We start from the raw sequence: 16,573 nt of genomic DNA on the forward strand, positions 1-16,573 counted from the left end.
AACTGATGTACATATATACACGCATATGTAAACATACGTAAATATTTCTTAAATATATAAATGTATATGTGTGTATTTATATATACATATAAATATACACCATACACGCATAATGTAAACACAAACCTTATTTTGGATACGATTAATCACAATGAATTGGTTTTGACAGCAAATAAAACTATTCAGTTTTAAAGTTACAAAGTTGCTTTTAATCAATTTGCATTCTTGCTTAAAGTATTAATTAGAAAAAGAAAAAAAACTTAACCCACATATTAATTTATAGTAATATATTAAAAAAAATTATTTTGTTTTTTTTTTTCTGTTCAGTTTCACTAATTTTGAATCTGACTTTTGATGAGTTAAAGCAAAATTTGAAGAAACAGTAAATGGAAAATGCAATAATGTAATTATGTATCAATATTTTCAGTGTATAAGGGAAACCACGCTTTGAACTAGACCAGCTGGAATGAAGCAAACAGGTCTGCAATTTACAGCCAAAACCAGTTTTTTAAGAACCTTGTGGGCTAAACCCAACAAAACCGCTTCGGCAGACCTCATCCACCTCTTTAGCGACTGCATCCAGGCGGCTTCATCCAGGACAAAAGAGTATCTGCTCTTCAGGGACCCGGAGAACAAATTCCACCCAAGTCCTTCAACCCTAAGCGAGATCTTTCTGATGACCTACATCCAGCACAGCAGCCTGCTGAATCTCACAGACACGTTCAACTGCACGGCCATGACCCCAGAACAGAGGATCCTGCTGGGTGCCCACTGGGTCTGGGCCGTGCTGGATAAGCCAACCAAGAACCCCCGAATCCAGATTGCAGTCCAGGTGTTTCATCTGCCGGAAAGAACAGAGGAGAACGACGAGGAGCTGTCCTTAGATATCTACAGCGACATCATGCGCATGGCCGGGATGGATGTGGTGGAAAGAACCCAAGCTGAGAGGATGGTGGAGTTCTGCTCTTCCATCGGCAGAGACTGTTACGCGCTCTTCCTCTTTTTTGGGCGCCAAAACGACGAGGGGAACATTTACGGGCTGCTGAGCAACAATCTGCAAGCAGCTGTGGGGAAGTGTGTGAGGATTGACCAGGTCTTTATCGATCACTTCTTCAAAGGTGCGAAATGCTTCATCACTCCAAGTGAGATGTTGCAAGCAGTGGTTGGTAAGGAGGGTGGTGATCCTCTGACCATGCTTGTAAAGGTTACTTAACAGCTTTTTTTCTTTGTGGGTTTATTCTAATGAGCAGCTCATCACAACATACTTTGGTAACATACTTTGAATGCAGCCCTGGGTCTGTATGTTGATGTTTTCCCAAGACTTTCCAGCCTTATAACTAGTGTATGGTGTCTGTCTGTCTCCAGCAATACTTAACTGTTACTAGATGCAATTAAAATGCAAAATAATGTGCAGAAATAAATATTTTTGCTGACTAGTTTTGTACCTTGTCTGTTTTACTCGTCATAGCAATTTTTTTCTACAGTATATATATATATATTATTATTATAAAGATTTTTTATTATATAATTATAAAGATATTTTCTTTATAAGCGATTCGATATGAGGCAATACCGTTTATATCGCTACAGTTTGACAAGAGCGCATCTGAAAATATAGCGGAGGACACAGACTGAGCTGCTGCAGAGAAAGTGAATAATCCAATTTGTTCTAAACATGTGAAAAGCTTCATATTAAGGCCTTTAAAGACTGGTAAGACATAGTTTATAGTTTCGTTTAACATATTAGTTTAAGCGGCTCTGCCCGTCATATGCTCTGACAGAAAGGCTACTCGCGCTTTTTAATGTGTTTGAGATGTACTGTCTTCCTGAATGCATACCTTACATTTCACAGATATTCTCCATATGTAAATGTTAGAAAGCCATGGAAATATTTCCATTTTTCTGTCTGAAGTAACGTTACATGAGCCTTCGTGGATTGATTCTCCGCTTCAGTGAACGAGCGCCGCCGCGCGCATGCGCGAAAACAGACAGAGCTCAATTAAATAGGAGCGCAATTATTCTGACTAAAATATACATTTCGCTGAAATATTTGTAGTTGGACAATAAATGTAACATGCAGAATTTTAAACCTACAAGAAAGTTGGACAACATTGGGTGGTAAGTGATTAAATAGGAGCGCAATTATTATAATAATAACTTCCGCATATATATGCAATAATTTATACATAATATAAGGCTTATATATTTGTTGTATTGTTTTATAATTATATATATATATATATATATATATATATATACATACATATATATATTTTAAATACAGATTATTTGAATCCAAATACAAAGACGAAAATACTGAGATATCGCAACTCTGCCAAAAAATACAGAGATACGAATTTTTGCCCATATCGCCCAGCCCTGTCTGTCTGTCTGTCTGTCTCCCTTGTTCTCTTGTTTTTATATAAACAAGACATTATTTTTAATTTAGATCTCCACTCAAAAATATTCTCAATTCATCTCTCCTTTCTTGTCCGTTTACAGCAAGAATAATTGGTCATTACATACTTAATATATTACTCCCTTTTTGCTTGTTTTCAGAGAAATCTGTCAAAATGATAATATTCTAATTCTAACATATATTCATATTTTTTATTTAAAGGCACACATTCATATATCATTTTCTTGATTGTTATTGGTCTTGATCATTATATCAATAATTAATATATTATGTTGTGTTTTTAGAAATCTAAATCTATTCAAATTTTCTGAGGTTTGTAAGAAATGAAATATTTATTTTATTAAGAAGGTGTTTTCCTTTTTTTTTTTTTATAGTGTTAAGTAAAAAAAAACAAAAAACACCTTGAATTGATTATTCACCCCAAACAAAACCAAATGGGTTTAACAAAAGATCTATTTTTAAACCTACATCTGGCAACAATGTGACTTGTTTAACAAGATTTAAACCACCTTTTACAAATTATCAGAGAATTTGTTTGTGTAATATCAGTGGCAGGAGACTTAGTATGCAAAAGTGTTCTCTGTTTTGTAGCCCAGCTTGTCGAGGTTTGGCAGACACGCGTGCTGGATCATGGGGGGTGGACCGCACATCACGATGAGCACATCCTTGGCCGGAGGCGGGAGATGGTCTTTTATCATGTCAGCATCAACAAACCCTTTGCTGTATTTCCACCCTGTCACAAGAACATAGACAGAAAACCTTCACAGTCATCTCTACTGTGATCATTATTAGTATTCATCTAGAAATACCTTCAGAGGGCTTGTCCAGTGTGTACCACAGATTGAGTTTATCAGGGTGATTTCTATGAACTTCATCCAGCTCTTTGCGTAACAATATGTCCTCCTCAGTCTGTGGGAGAGAAACACACTTTCTTAGGGCACAGCTGACAAACATAAGGTGTTCTGATGTTTATTAAGGGTGAATAATGTGCTACGTGGCAAGTATCAAATATGATGTGTTAACACTTGTGAAAATATACTACTGTAATTAAAAACAAGTGTTTAGAAATCTCTGCAAAATTTAATTTGAGTTTTAAATTTTATTTAGAGGACCCATCATTCCTAGTAAACTTTGTATATTTTTTATTTTTAGTGGAAAATTATATTTATACTTATATGCTCCACTATAATTCAGAAAACACATAAAAATTTAATAAGATATTAAGCCTTGTTTTCAGAGAAATCTATCAAGATGTATATTTGTGTGAGATGTTAAGACTCGTGTTCAGAAATATTTAGCTTTTTCCGTTGGAAATATTTTTGTGTGTGTGTTTAGGCAAATATATAACAAAATTTAAATGAATGAGTAATTGATTAAAACAATGGGGAAACAGTTAATTATTGTTGCTAAAGTAAGTTAATCTACTTTTATAGAACAATTGGTTCAATTTGATTTGATTGGTCAAGCGCGTTGTTGCACTAGTTCACGGTTGTATCACTCCGCTTGTCTTCAGGTATTTGAGTGAAGACTATGCAAGCAGTTCTTAGTTTATCTTACGAAAAGAGAGAGTTTTATTGAAGTCAGAGAGTCAGTATTTTCTCCCACGCAAGGTTGTGGAGCTGTGTGGGGTTTTGTCTTGTAGTATGGAACGAGTTTTTCAAAGTTAAAAGCCTCAAAGTTGTATTTCGCTCCCTGCTTACTTGGAGCAGGTGAAAGTGGAAACACAAAACCCGGAACGGATCTCGAGCGGAGAGGGTATGCAGCGCTCTCTCTATCACTCCGCTCCACTCACTAACGGGCTCCAGTCCTGCTTTCCGCCGGTAAAGCTTTGACTACCGTTGGAACTATTTTCTTTGGAGGAGAAAAATGTATGCAAGTAACTAGCTAATTTATGTATGAAACGTAAGTTTTTCTGTATTATTTACTTAATTGAGGATGTTTAGATTTACATTTATGAACAAAAAAATATATATTACTACTAATAATAATTAGTAAGAAAGAGAATTCTGTAGGTTATATAATTGTTTGGGTTATGTATCTTTTTGCCGATGGGTTTATGTCACATTAGTCTCCGTATTCATATTGATCTCTTTTTACAGTATTGAATTGCTTATTTATTTATTCGTTCGCTTAATTAATATTCTGTCATAAATGTGACTGACCTGGTTGGCAAATATAAGCGAGCACTTGGTGTTGTCAGCAGGATCTGCGGTTATACTCCTGATCAGCTGCAGCATTGGAGTGATGCCTGAAAGAATTAACGTGTCCTCTTCAATTTATACATATTTCGATTAGTTATCTTGGCAGCAACGGCTGGAAACCTACTAAGAATACTTTGGAGCCCGTTTAAAATATGTCCATCATTACCTGTTCCTCCAGAAACCATGCCCACGTGTCTGAACTTCCGCACTTTGGGTTCAGATTTTTTATCAGGTCGAATAGCAAACTGCCCTGTGAATGTCAGTAAGGAAATATATTCAGCATCTGAAGCATTTAAATATTTTAAAATGCATCGTTTATGCAGGTCATGCATTTGTTAGAGCAATCTTAAAATAATAAGACATCGCCCTCTAGTGACTGAATACACTTTATCAGACAAAGCAGTGGTGTGCATATTATGAACTATGTGAGAATTATGTTAGGCTATTATATTGTATTTTTCCTTACCATTTCCATTGTATACCAGTAATCCATTTGGACCCCTAAAGTCAATGGTGTCTCCAATCTTCATATCATTCAAGTACTGAGACATCTTGCCTCCATCGGGATAGTTTGGATGAGTATTTTTATAGTAGACCTGATGTAAGATTTTAAAGAAAATTATTTTTTTGTTGTTGTTGTTTTGAAAAACATATGAGGTATATAGCCAGCTATAAAAACATAACCAGTCATTTGTAACTACAAAATGTATTGCATCGCACCTTTACAACTAGATCAACGTATCCCTGGTCCTCATCGCTGGACACAGGTGTGTATGCACGAATAACCAGATTCCCATTCACCTTTGCAGACAGGTAAACATGCTGACCTGTGACACAGAATACAAGATGTGTCTAAGAAAATACTAGGTGATACTGTGAAATTATACTGTGTCAGATTTCAAGGTCAGGTGATTCTGCTGACGTGATAAAGGTTTATAGCGCAATGTCCTACCAATAGGGAGACCAAGAACGTGAGAAGAGGACGGAAGACCGAACCGGAATTTTTTCGTGTCATGAGTGATCTCCTGTTGCAAAGCAAATACAAGTAATTCAGTTGAGTTGCAGTAATATTCGTGCTTTCCTTTGCAGGAGAAATCTCTGTTCACATTTAAATTCTGACCGACCTCTTTCTCTATGAGTGGCAATGGATATTTCACATTGGGATCCTGCAAGGTTTTGGGAAACTTGCTCTGCTTTCGGCCTCCATTGGAGCCTCCTGGTTTTAGGAGGAGGAAGAGGACCGTGATCACCACTATAGATATCCCGATTAGCACAGGTACTGTCTGCAAAGTACATGTTAAACACATTACAACCAAATGATAAAAATCAATTTAAAGTTCAATTATACTAAACATTTTAATTCTAAATGCATATCTTTCTTTTCAGGAAAGGAACTATGGTGTTATGTATTATTTGATATCATCTAATTATTTTACATTTCAACACTACATAATTCCCATACTTGCAATATTTTAATGACTTTATTATTTATTATTTTATATTCTAAATAAAGAATTATTCTATAGTTTTGTAGACAAAATGTAGTTAAAATATACATATGTTATAAATATATATATATAAACCAGTTTTGAAATTTATATAAACTTAATAATAATATTAATATATAATCTACATTACATTTTCTTTTGTTTTTAATGCATGAGTTCACATAACTCCCATGCTTGCATTTGTTTTGATGACTTAACTATTATTCTAAAATATGAAAATAGGCATAATAACAGAGTAGGTGTGTTTAAACATTTGACAGTATACAGAGCAGCTAACACTTATAAACTATTGGCATATTGTGCTACATTCAACATTGAGTTGATAACCCGCATATGTCTGTAATTACTTCTCACCTTCTTTCCACTGCTGTCATTCGAACCAGAATAAAATCAACAGACAGCTGTGAAACCGACAGGGAGGAAAGGGAAGGTGCTAATTGCTTTTTGCAAAGCAGTGAATTTGTGAAAGTGCAGTAAATTTAAAAAGGGAGAAATTACTCACTAGAACTTGATCCATGCTGCAGTCTTTTCCTGTGCTGCATCCGTTAGTATGGTCAGGGTTCAGCGTATGTGAGGTAGAATTTGTTCATGGTTAATTTCTTTGCTGTATTCCAACCTTTGCACCAAGGCCAGTTGATAGTAGAAGAGTATGGAGTTCATGAAAAGCAGCCAATTGGAGTAGGCCTCTCGGTGGCCCCAGCCAATAGGAATAGAATATTCAAATGAGCAGGCAGTGACAGAGCACTGTCTGTGGTTGTTCATGTGTGTGTGTGTGAATGGTGTGAGATCACCCCACTGCATGACAACACATTCAGAGGGATGGGTCAAGGAAACCCCTCAAGTACAGTACATTAGATGAAGGCCATTCGAGTACGAACAGAAATGCCTGACATTTTTGAAGATTTAAAATGTTTTATTCAAATTAGCAAAGGTGATCTTGGTTTAAGGATACTTTAGAAAGAAAGATTTTACAAAAAAATATACTTTTTCTTTTTCTGAACAAGAAATACATATGCTAGTAAGTAAACAACAAATGTATACCTCACAGCTGACAATTCGTGTTAAATGGTTGTTAATATGTGAGTTTTCACTCCTAGTCTAAATGCTGTGAGATCCAGTGCATAATGGCTGGTACTGAGGAATATATCGCACACTTCTGGATTCCACCACACGGTTCTCCCCGACCCTTCACTCCCATCAGAACAACACCAGATGTGTTTGTTATACAAACAAGAGGTCCAGCAGTCCAGTGAGTCTAGAGTGAGACAGTATTCCAGAGAAAAATACCAAATGTAAGATATTATTCACCGAAATTTGCATTTCCGCATCAACAATTGCAACATTGAGTGCTGCTGTTTAACATCATCTTTTGTCGTTACATTAAAGAAAGTAACTGAAACTGAAAGTAACTGTAACTGAAATCCCATCTCTCTATTAGTAAGTACTTCTTTTGAATATGTAATTACTCCGCAAAAGCTACCGTAGGAAAGTATGCTCTGTATAGCATGAATGTAATGCGGATGTGCTACATCTGTCATGTTATTGATGTTGTCACTGATGTCACATGGACTATTTTAACGATGTCCTTACTACCTTTCTGGGCCTTAAATGTGTCAGTTCCGTTGCTGTCTATGGAGGGACAGTAAGCTTTCGAATTTCATCAAAAATATCTTAATTTGTGTTCTGAAGATGAACGAAGGTCTCACGGGTTTGGAAGGACATGAGGGTGTGTAATTAATGACAGAATTTTCATTTTTGCATGACTTATCCCTTAAAGTAACTGAGGATGCATTTTAAAAATCATTACCAAACTTCCCCACTAGAGGTCAGCATTTCTTCAATTACACTTCCTTGTAGTAAACCGTGAGTGTTTAGTTCACCGTTGCTCACCATGCATGATTCTCCACTGCTCAGTCCAGCACATAGCATTGTAGGTGTCAATCTAGTTCTGTGGCGTTGTTCACACACCGCTCGTTGCACTACTGTTATTTTTAGCCGTACAGGTCTGCGCTGCCCATGTCCTGCTTAAAAGGGTGCATAACATTCACCTGAAGCTCACAGTTCAACACTAGGTCAGCTTTCAATTTATTCAACAAGTAGTCATGAAATGTCATGTTTGCACACACACACAGATATCAGCCAGACTATTGTGTAACCATCACAACGGTCAACTTGTGAAGGCAGACGGGTGACGTACACATTTGGCTGGTCCACACTGGAGCCCAGCAATGGAGGGAGGGTGGGATTTCCTGTCCAGCAGAGGGTAGATAGACAGGCTGCGTACTTTCACTGAGATTTAACGGAGAGCTCAGCTTAAGCAAAGCCACATTGTAGTCGAGAGAGAATTGGCTGTAATGAGGGTGTACAAATACACTAATCACGTCACGGATCTGAGAAAGAGATATTTGTGTTAAAGGAATAGTTCACCCAAAAACTTTTTTTGAGTGAACTATCCCTTTAAGACAAGATGAATGAATTTGATCCCAAATCCAAATCTTTCCATTCCATCCAAGTTTCTCGTTCTTCTTGTTGATGTCCATCTCACCTGTTTCTTTGAGCCTCCTGCTGTCACTGATAAAAGTCTCAAATATCGTTCTTCCCTACAAAGAAATTATCAGTCATCATAAAAAAGGTACTATACTGTTTTGAATAAGTTTGAACAGTAATCTTTTGAACATTTCATGCATGTTTGTTGCTCACAGGTTATAGACACAGTGTGCATCAGTAAGGATCCATTGCAACTGGAGGATCGCCCCACTGCATTCATAACCTGCTTCCAAACTAATGCTCACGTGCCACGACAGTTTCCCATCATCCTCTGTTGTCCTTGGGGCGTCCAGTCCAGAGGTATCAAAGATGTCAGGCATTCCATACGGAGCTGAGAATTCAGTGGAACATGTGCATGAATGTTTGCGGTAAAAACCAAATAAACATTCACAGTCTGTTCAGAGATAAACGCATTCTCATTTGTGATCCAATATATGGGTGTTGCTTTATTTTACACATTTTTTGACTCCAGCTGGATTCTTCTAAGGCCCTCTGAGACAAGAAGCCTCTTTTAGAGCTCAACAAAAAAGTCAATGTGACTGTGGACAGCAGAAAGGACAAAAGCAAGCGTGTGTGCAGCACAAACCAGCCAGTAAATGTTGAAAGATAACTCTGCTGTCATCATCTGCTTCCTCCCCCTGATCTTTAAACGCAGTCTCTCTGAGATCTGTAATGACAAAATCATTTTTGTCATCATTTCACACTTCAGAAGTCTTTGGTTACAAACTCAGTGGTGTCAAAGAAAGACTTAGTATGTTGGGTTCTGTATAAGCAGTATTCATTGTCTTTGTTGCAGAATAGGTTTTTATGTAAAATATTAAAAAATTCTAATATATTTTTGTAGTGTCCAACTGTTAGGTACGACCTCTCTTCTAATTTAATATAAATATTTGAATCATAAATTATATTACTAACATACCAATCAAGGGGAAAGTTAAATTTAAACTTTTATATGAATTTGAGACATTTTTGAAAAAATCCTGAATTTTATATTTTGTACACATGTACACGTAATGTATAATATCATACATAACATAATATCAAATAACTTTTATTTTAAGTTTTTTTTTTATTAAGTTATATAAAGTAAAATATATGTATAAATGTGCATAGACTGCAATGTGTTTTTAACTTTTAACTTTACTGTTTATAAGTATTTTTAGGCTGGCTTGTGTGTTTATGCTGTGGCATACTATTTAGACATGTGGGTCACAAGTGGGTCAGGTTTGGTTGGGTGAAATGTGAACACCTCCTGTGAGCATTTTTCTTCACTCATGTTGACTCTCACCTTTTTTGCTGATAAAAAAAAAGGAGGCGTTGAAACCACGGGCAGAGATGGTGTTGTCTGTGCTAAACTGTAGAAGCATTATGCGACCATAGCTGAGAACAGGTGGAGGAATGCTCACGCCACATACAACCACAAAACACAAAATTGAAAGAGCAGAGCACTTGAAGACTACATTTCCCATAATGGCGCAGTGCAAAATCTTTAAAGGGATGGAAAAATACCCCATTAATTACTCACCCTCAAGCCTTCGTCCTATGTCATCTGCTGGAACGCCACTCTCTCGTGAACACACATCCAACAGTTAACGAAAGCTAGAGATTACGGTACATAAAGTTTTAAATATGGATATTTTTCTTACACAAACACATTGATTCACAACAGAAGGCCTTTATTAAACCCCTGGAGCTGTGTGGAGTACTTTTTATGATGGATGGACTTACTTTATTTTGCCAGAAAATCTCAACCACCATTCACTGCCATTAAAATTTTTTGAAGAGCCAGGACAATTTTTAATACAACTCTGATTGTGTTCAGCTGAAAGAATAAAATCATTTACTACTAGGGTTGTTTGAGGGTGAGTAAATTATGGGGTAATTTTCATTTTTGGATGAACTATCCCTTTAAATGCTGTTTTGTTCATCAAAGAATCCAGATAAACAAAATGCATCACGGTTTCAAACAAAAAATTTTAAGCAGCAGAACTGTTTTCAAAATTGATAACAATAAGAAATATTTCTTACATTTTAAGTACTGTTTATCCAAATAGAAAAGTTATTTCAGATTGTAATAATATTTCATAATATTAAATTTTTAAAAAAATCTTGTTTTGTACTTTACCTATTTCATCCTTGCCATCAATGTCTCCAAACACTGTGAGTGAATCATATTTGCAGTTCTCTGACTCCTCAAGGTCAAAGTCATCAAAGTCAAGCTTTAAGGCACATAGTGAAGTTATTCTATTATAATTAGCATGTTAGCATATAGCAAACAGAGTGATATGATCATGCACATAGCATAGCCACGTTTGGTTTTCTTAATTTGAAACAGTTTACATTGCACTTTGTAAACAGCAGGAAACAACCAGCATTACATGGCTGCAGTGACGTCATAGCGTCGCCCTTTGGAGTCTAATTGAGTATCACATTCTCTCTTGCAGTGAAACCGATCAGAGCTTCCAATCTCACTGCATGCATGCATTCATGACCGGACAGACAGGTCACGACTGGACAGAGGAGTCACCAGGCATTGACTGGGCCAACACAAGAGCTTAAGAGTTGTTTTTACCTTGACTATGTGGCCTTCTGGGGCATAGATGACCCAGCGGCAAAGAGTGTTGTTGCTGTAGGCTTGTGGATAGGCGGGGCTCCACACAGCCCCCTTGGGCTGTAACAGCACCACTGTTCCACATTCAGCTCCTGCACAAACACAAAAGGAGAAACTGGTGGAATGGATCCCGGCCGATGACGTTGCAGCATGGTGTCACATTTCTGTCTGGCAAGGGTCATACTGAGGGGAGCAGGGTGGTGATTTGAACCTAGCTCTTACCTTCTCCGAACTTACCACTGGTAGTTGGCCCCCTGGCAGACATGTAACTATGGAAACAGTCCCACTGAGATAAGCTCTCCGCTCTCTGAGGAGCCTATTGGCAATAGTGCGAAAACAGAATTCTAATGGGGAAAAGTTAGTTTGCCTCTCAACCTGACAGGGGAAATGAACACACCTTGCAGACCAAGTGATGAAACCAACAGATCAGTCGGGCGCAACCTGTGCTGCTAAGGAGAGCACAATTAGGGTGGAATGTTTTTTTAATAATGGGACTGTATGGATACACAGACATGTAAATGAGGCAATGCTCTAAAACAACATCATCAGGCCTGCTAATCAAGTACACAGCAAGCAAGCATGCTGTTCCAAGCATCCATGCATGGTGATCGGTACTATACAGCTGCACAACTCATTCTGCATTGTCATTGTACTGTCACCAAACAGGCTTGAATCTTCAGATTTCCGCAAGCATTTTTGTGTCACTTTCAAGGAACTTTGTACTGTAGGCTTTTCAGAGTTGGGTGCACAACAACAAGAGAAACCAGTCGGACAGATTCAACTCACCAAAACGGTAGTCCTTGTCAACACCATGGAATTGGATGGCAAATCCTGCACCTGTGCTGCTTACATCAGACACAAACTGCACTGTGATACTGTGGGAACCACCAATAAGAACCGGAGGTGGAGGTTGACCTCCACAGAATCGACCTGTTGAACAAGGTCACAAGGAAACATAGAACCTTACAACCACTTACAGAAGGTAGAACAACAACAAAGTCATAGTTTTCCCACCTATTCGCCTGTCTTCATCCACGTACACAGTCAGGTGATCGCTGTAGCACTGTGTATCATTCTCCAGGTCAAACTCTATGAACTCCAGTAGAATATGTTCTCCAGCGGCAACTTGAATGGACCACAGACACATCCTATGACAAAAATTTTAAGATAAACTGCTGTGAAAGTTTACAACGATGCCTTTGGTTCGCAAATGTCTAAGATACTTCAGATGTGACTCACTCATTGTTGTTGTAGCTTTGACCTGGGTGAGCTGGATTTTTGATGATGCCTTCACTTCCAGGTACAACTCCATCATGTACACTGCACAGGGACCTGTCTGCACCTATGTTGAGTTCTATAGGCAAGTAGTCATTATTTAAATTGACTTGCAGTACTTACAAATACTTGGGGTTAAGTGTCTTTCTCAAGTGCAGTGCAGTTACTAAACCTGATTATTAACCACTACCAGTCCTACGAGATTGAAAGCAGGTAAGAAGCTCTAACTCAACAACAGTACCCACCTTTTCTAAGATTAGACTTGATCCATGACAGGAACAATAAGACATCAGTGAATACTCCAGGTGAGCCTCTTCTGGATGAGGGTTTGATCTTGTTGTTATTCCAGCTTCGACCACAACCCTTACCCCATGATGTGACTCCCACAGCCACCCAGCATCCATCTGCTCTGGGGCAGAGGAGGGGACCCCCAGAATCCCCCTGGAGCACATGAGGACAGAGAGGAACGCAAAGCCATCTTTGGGCCATCTTTCCCAACCTGAACCAGTCTCATAGGTGTTACTCATTTCCGGGGTGTTAATACTCTAATTCAAAGTTAATGTTGGGGGAACATCTTTAGTGTCAACTTACTTGGCAGGCATCTCTCCCACCATTCTCTCGGCCAGCACACAGGACTGTAAAGATCTTCTGTCCAGGTCTAAGTGTTTGTAGGACATGTTTGCAATTGCTTTGCTCTAACAGGTTCAGTTGCACCTCCTGAAGAACCGAAGAAAGTGGCCCTTCTGAAGAAAAGACAGACCTCTTCACCTTTATCCTAGTAATGGTTTGAGATATTTGAGATCTATCTCTCAAGTATTAATTGTTATTTCAATGTTGTTCAAATGACTTCTCACTCTCAGTAATACGACCCCATCCACCAACAACACACATGGTCTTGGGTGGAAACCTCTCACCAGGGTAAGGCAGGCAGACAGGCTTAATAAAATCACCTAGAAAACACACATATTATGTTTATCTCTAAAAAAACTATAAATACATAAGTTGCGGTAATCTCACAGAATGACTTACCAAAGAGAATGCGTCCTTTGATCTCAAGCAGAGCGATGTCGTAACTCATGGGAGAGGAGCGTTGATACTTTTCATGGAACTTTACAGTTTTTACCTGGAAGTTCTGCTCGCCTCTGTCAACTTCTCTTTGGTTGAAATCACCTGCTACAGCCTCAATTTTGTGCAGGAAGTCCCTAGGGCAGGCAGTTATATTTGAGAGAAAGTCACTGAAGCAGAGTGAAAAGTTATGATTAGTCATGGTTAAATTGACTGGACCTACTTGGATACACTTGCAAAGCAATGAGCAGCAGTCAAAAGCCAGTGGTCTGTCAAGATCGCTGCAGCACAGAAATGCGATCCTCTGATCCTAAGAGACACCTGCAGATGATAGTAGAATGAATTTTTCCTACTGACATAAACTTCAATGTCTTCTGGAATGTAAAAACTGTAGTATTGCGTTAGTTTATCATGCAATTTGTAAGGTTGAACAGTTACGTGCCAACCATGGATGGGAACCTCGCCTGGCCTCTGATCCTCCAATAACCCTCAAAGAACGCTCAAGGATGCCTCTTACCTTAGTAGATCCACATTTTGCATCTGGGTATGGCAGGACAAAACTCTGTCATTAATCTGTGACTTGTTCCCATACAAATAAATTAAACATTTTCTTACCACTAGAATAAACAGCAAAGGTCATTCCAAGACAACCCAACAAGATTAGAAAACCAGCAAAGGTCCTGTAGGATATTTCAGACATTATGTGTCCTCTGCCGTTAAAGACTAAGATCAGGGTATTTATAGAAGGGATGGAGGGGTGGTCTTTTTGACAAATGTGGTACTGTGGGTACTCATTAACTTCACACAGGAAAGGGGCGTGTTGAACAGAAGATTGCATAGTAAGCATCTAACGTTACATAAATGAACTAAATTTTATACCTAGATATTTTCTATGTGACAGTTTTTCAGTCTACTCACATTAAGGATCCAATTTGACAACAGAATACTTAAATATTTTGTGCATGTGTTTGTCTCATTTTTCTGCAGGTTACAAGGAGCATCAGCAGAAAAAAAGATTTTACAGCCACTTGTGATTCAGCTGAAGGAGAAAAGCTCCTCCATTGACAATGATGTTTCCCTCAAGGACCAGAATGACCTTTTAATCTAAAGGTTTATTGGAAGCTGTTGGATTTTTAGCACTCTCAGACTTTACACCTAAAATTGTGCACCCACATTCAATATGTAACAAATATACAAATTATAATGAAACAGAATGAAGATACTATAGGCAATTTATAAATTCATTTAAGTGGGAGTTTAAGTAGATTCTTTCTTTCATAATTCAAATCTTTGAAAAGGACATACTCACCAATTCCAAACATTTCTGAAAGGAAATGGACATTATTTGTTGTATTCTGTTTTATGCGTTTAATGTGTCTATTTTGCAGATTCCTACTGAACTTGCCTTTCTCTACCAGTTAAACTAAACTCTATTATCTTGTTTGATTTCACACATTTTAGACATTTGAAAGATTTGTGAATTCATGTACTAGATCTGAAAAACAACAATGCCAATTCACTCTGCCTTGTCTGTGTCAGAGAATTTACACAAACCAGAGGTCTAGTAAACAGTAGGGAAGCTCTTCTACAAAATACAAAAGACAATTGTAGCTATGATGGTATGAAGCTCACTACTGGTGACACCAAACCAAACAAGGATGGGTATCCTGTCATAAAATTGTCAACACATTTGTGCTTTTGTCTGCAGAGAACAAAAGCCGAAGGCTGAAGTAATTCTGCTTGCACAAAGAATCTTAGACAAACTGACTTGTCAAGTTCAGTCTATTCAACCAAGGCCACAAATCACCACAAACAGAAGCTGAGGGAGAGGGAAAGATATAAATGCATATTCTGTTTGAACCAGTGGCGAGACCTGATATTTTCAAGTGGAGTGGACCTCAGTGCCTTTGGCTTTTGGCTGAAAAAGAAAAAGGCCAAAAATATGAGTTGAAAAAATGCCTAAATTGAAAATATTTTGACTCGATAACGTCAAATTGCACATTGTTAAAACAACAATTATGATATTATCGCAGGCAATGTAAATGGGTGGACCAGTGCCAACCTGACCCTTATGTAGCCTCGCCAATGGTTCGAGCCCAACTGTCAATTGTTCCATGCAAAATTAGTCCAGCACAACAGTTCTAGTAAAATATAATGCTCTTTTGTTCTGTTATATCCAACAGGAGTCCTTTGAGCCCTGTTGCCTGGAAACCACCACAGTACAGCAGTTAAGAGAAGCCAGAAAAACCTGAAATTCTTTGTTTTATGTGGATTCCCAGCATAGATTTGTTTTGAACAACCTCTGTACCAGTCTGTACAGAGGGGGGTGGGGGGCATCTAAAAGCTTAAAAAGAAATATAGGATAAACTTCAATGAAAGCCTGTAACAGAGTTACACTGGAAGCTGATTCATGTTGTGTTAAGTGACTTTAAAATGGGTCAGACTGACAAGAAAATTGCAGGCTATGTAATGGATAAATCAGGATTATTTTGCACACATATATATAGGGAGTGCCATGCTGTTAGCAAATATTGAGAACCATACTTAAATCTAAACTGCCCCATTTCATTCAGGTTATCCAGCATAGGTCACAGACTTTTAGCCATAGCCTACTTTTTTATCTAGCTATTCCTTACAACACATTTTAAGGACTGACATTCGCCACTACCACATTGTTCTTAATGCTATTGGATTTTAACATCTGAGAGGCACTATTGGCCCTTGAGGGATTATGGACAAAATCATACTCTGAGGAAGAATCTAAAACCTGGTATGATTTTTAAATAGTACACATACACTGTGATCTCTTTCCAGAAGCCGTCAAACACTCACTAGCGAATATACACCAAATATTTCAGATGCGATACCGATTCTTTTGACACTACATAGGATTGTCACGAAGGAACGTCATTCCTCGCGCGTGGTGGGTTGTGACGTCGGTCTTCTC

The 16,573-nt window shown here is 38.0% G+C and overlaps 5 protein-coding genes across 17 annotated transcripts in view; 2 read left to right on the top strand and 3 right to left on the bottom strand.

Moving 5' to 3' along the window:
* The window catches only part of ppfibp2b (PPFIA binding protein 2b), a 56,495-nt gene extending 55,930 nt beyond the window's left edge, over window positions 1-565 (top strand). For all 10 annotated transcript variants that reach the window (XM_042753190.1, XM_042753200.1, XM_042753195.1 and 7 more), the window contains one exon: window positions 428-565. In XM_042753190.1, coding sequence (XP_042609124.1) covers window positions 428-451 — 24 coding nt within the window. In that variant the 3' untranslated portion in view covers window positions 452-565. The remainder of the gene's footprint in view (window positions 1-427) is intronic.
* On the top strand, window positions 467-1,436 carry rep15 (RAB15 effector protein). The gene has a single exon (XM_042753202.1). The coding sequence runs from the start codon at window positions 467-469 to the stop codon at window positions 1,211-1,213; it is 747 nt and encodes a 248-aa protein (XP_042609136.1). The 3' UTR covers window positions 1,214-1,436.
* A 1,418-nt stretch (window positions 1,437-2,854) lies between these two features.
* On the bottom strand, window positions 2,855-6,776 carry LOC109109161 (NADH-cytochrome b5 reductase 2). The gene is made up of 9 exons (XM_019122294.2): window positions 6,631-6,776; window positions 5,745-5,903; window positions 5,573-5,645; window positions 5,341-5,447; window positions 5,087-5,216; window positions 4,787-4,870; window positions 4,582-4,667; window positions 3,229-3,328; window positions 2,855-3,152 (listed from the first exon to the last, which is right to left on the bottom strand). The coding sequence occupies exons 1-9, from the start codon at window positions 6,643-6,645 to the stop codon at window positions 2,980-2,982; spliced, it is 927 nt and encodes a 308-aa protein (XP_018977839.1). The 5' UTR covers window positions 6,646-6,776; the 3' UTR covers window positions 2,855-2,979.
* A 590-nt stretch (window positions 6,777-7,366) lies between these two features.
* On the bottom strand, window positions 7,367-10,884 carry LOC109109776 (ovochymase-2). Of its 4 annotated transcripts, XR_006158575.1 has the most exons (8): window positions 10,801-10,884; window positions 9,964-10,274; window positions 9,262-9,342; window positions 8,829-9,006; window positions 8,674-8,728; window positions 8,326-8,477; window positions 8,019-8,149; window positions 7,367-7,383 (listed from the first exon to the last, which is right to left on the bottom strand). XR_006158575.1 is itself a non-coding variant. In XM_042752907.1 (7 exons), coding segments are annotated over exons 2-7 (735 nt in total). In that variant the 5' UTR covers window positions 10,190-10,274; window positions 10,801-10,884; the 3' UTR covers window positions 8,019-8,147. The 4 variants fall into 4 exon arrangements, 3 of the variants coding, with proteins under 3 accessions (XP_042608841.1, XP_042608842.1, XP_042608840.1); XM_042752907.1 differs by lacking the exon at window positions 7,367-7,383 and having other exon boundaries at window positions 8,326-8,518; XM_042752908.1 differs by lacking the exon at window positions 7,367-7,383 and having other exon boundaries at window positions 8,025-8,477.
* A 1,135-nt stretch (window positions 10,885-12,019) lies between these two features.
* Window positions 12,020-16,413, bottom strand: LOC109109152 (ovochymase-2). Its single transcript, XM_042752905.1, has 10 exons — window positions 14,242-16,413; window positions 14,069-14,166; window positions 13,850-13,947; window positions 13,591-13,763; window positions 13,416-13,511; window positions 13,153-13,304; window positions 12,807-13,002; window positions 12,526-12,640; window positions 12,301-12,434; window positions 12,020-12,216 (listed from the first exon to the last, which is right to left on the bottom strand). Exons 1-10 carry the CDS (start codon window positions 14,471-14,473, stop codon window positions 12,020-12,022), a joined length of 1,491 nt encoding a protein of 496 aa, XP_042608839.1. The 5' UTR covers window positions 14,474-16,413.
* Between the last annotated feature and the right edge of the window lie 160 nt (window positions 16,414-16,573).

This window comes from Cyprinus carpio, chromosome B25 (assembly GCF_018340385.1).
Source record: "Cyprinus carpio isolate SPL01 chromosome B25, ASM1834038v1, whole genome shotgun sequence".
Taxonomy (NCBI): Eukaryota; Metazoa; Chordata; class Actinopteri; order Cypriniformes; family Cyprinidae; genus Cyprinus; species Cyprinus carpio.

Excerpts from the sequence above, each read along its gene's own strand:
- LOC109109161 (XM_019122294.2), bottom strand. Across the intron at positions 5,646-5,744 it reads TGCCACTCATAGAGAAAGAG|GAGATCACTCATGACACGAA; the intron begins GTCGGTCAGAAT and ends GCTTTGCAACAG. Across the intron at positions 5,448-5,572 it reads CGTTCTTGGTCTCCCTATTG|GTCAGCATGTTTACCTGTCT; the intron begins GTAGGACATTGC and ends TCTGTGTCACAG.
- LOC109109776 (XM_042752906.1), bottom strand. The coding sequence starts at position 10,189 with ATGGGGTATTTTTCCATCCCTTTAAAGATTTTGCACTGCGCCATTATG. Across the intron at positions 9,343-9,963 it reads TTTTTTTATCAGCAAAAAAG|ATCTCAGAGAGACTGCGTTT; the intron begins GTGAGAGTCAAC and ends TTGTCATTACAG. Across the intron at positions 8,729-8,828 it reads GCACACTGTGTCTATAACCT|GGAAGAACGATATTTGAGAC; the intron begins GTGAGCAACAAA and ends ATTTCTTTGTAG.
- rep15 (XM_042753202.1), top strand. The coding sequence starts at position 467 with ATGAAGCAAACAGGTCTGCAATTTACAGCCAAAACCAGTTTTTTAAGA.
- LOC109109152 (XM_042752905.1), bottom strand. The coding sequence starts at position 14,473 with ATGCTTACTATGCAATCTTCTGTTCAACACGCCCCTTTCCTGTGTGAA. Across the intron at positions 14,167-14,241 it reads CTTTGCTGTTTATTCTAGTG|ATGCAAAATGTGGATCTACT; the intron begins GTAAGAAAATGT and ends TGCCATACCCAG. Across the intron at positions 13,003-13,152 it reads GTGGGAGAGATGCCTGCCAA|GGGGATTCTGGGGGTCCCCT; the intron begins GTAAGTTGACAC and ends CATGTGCTCCAG.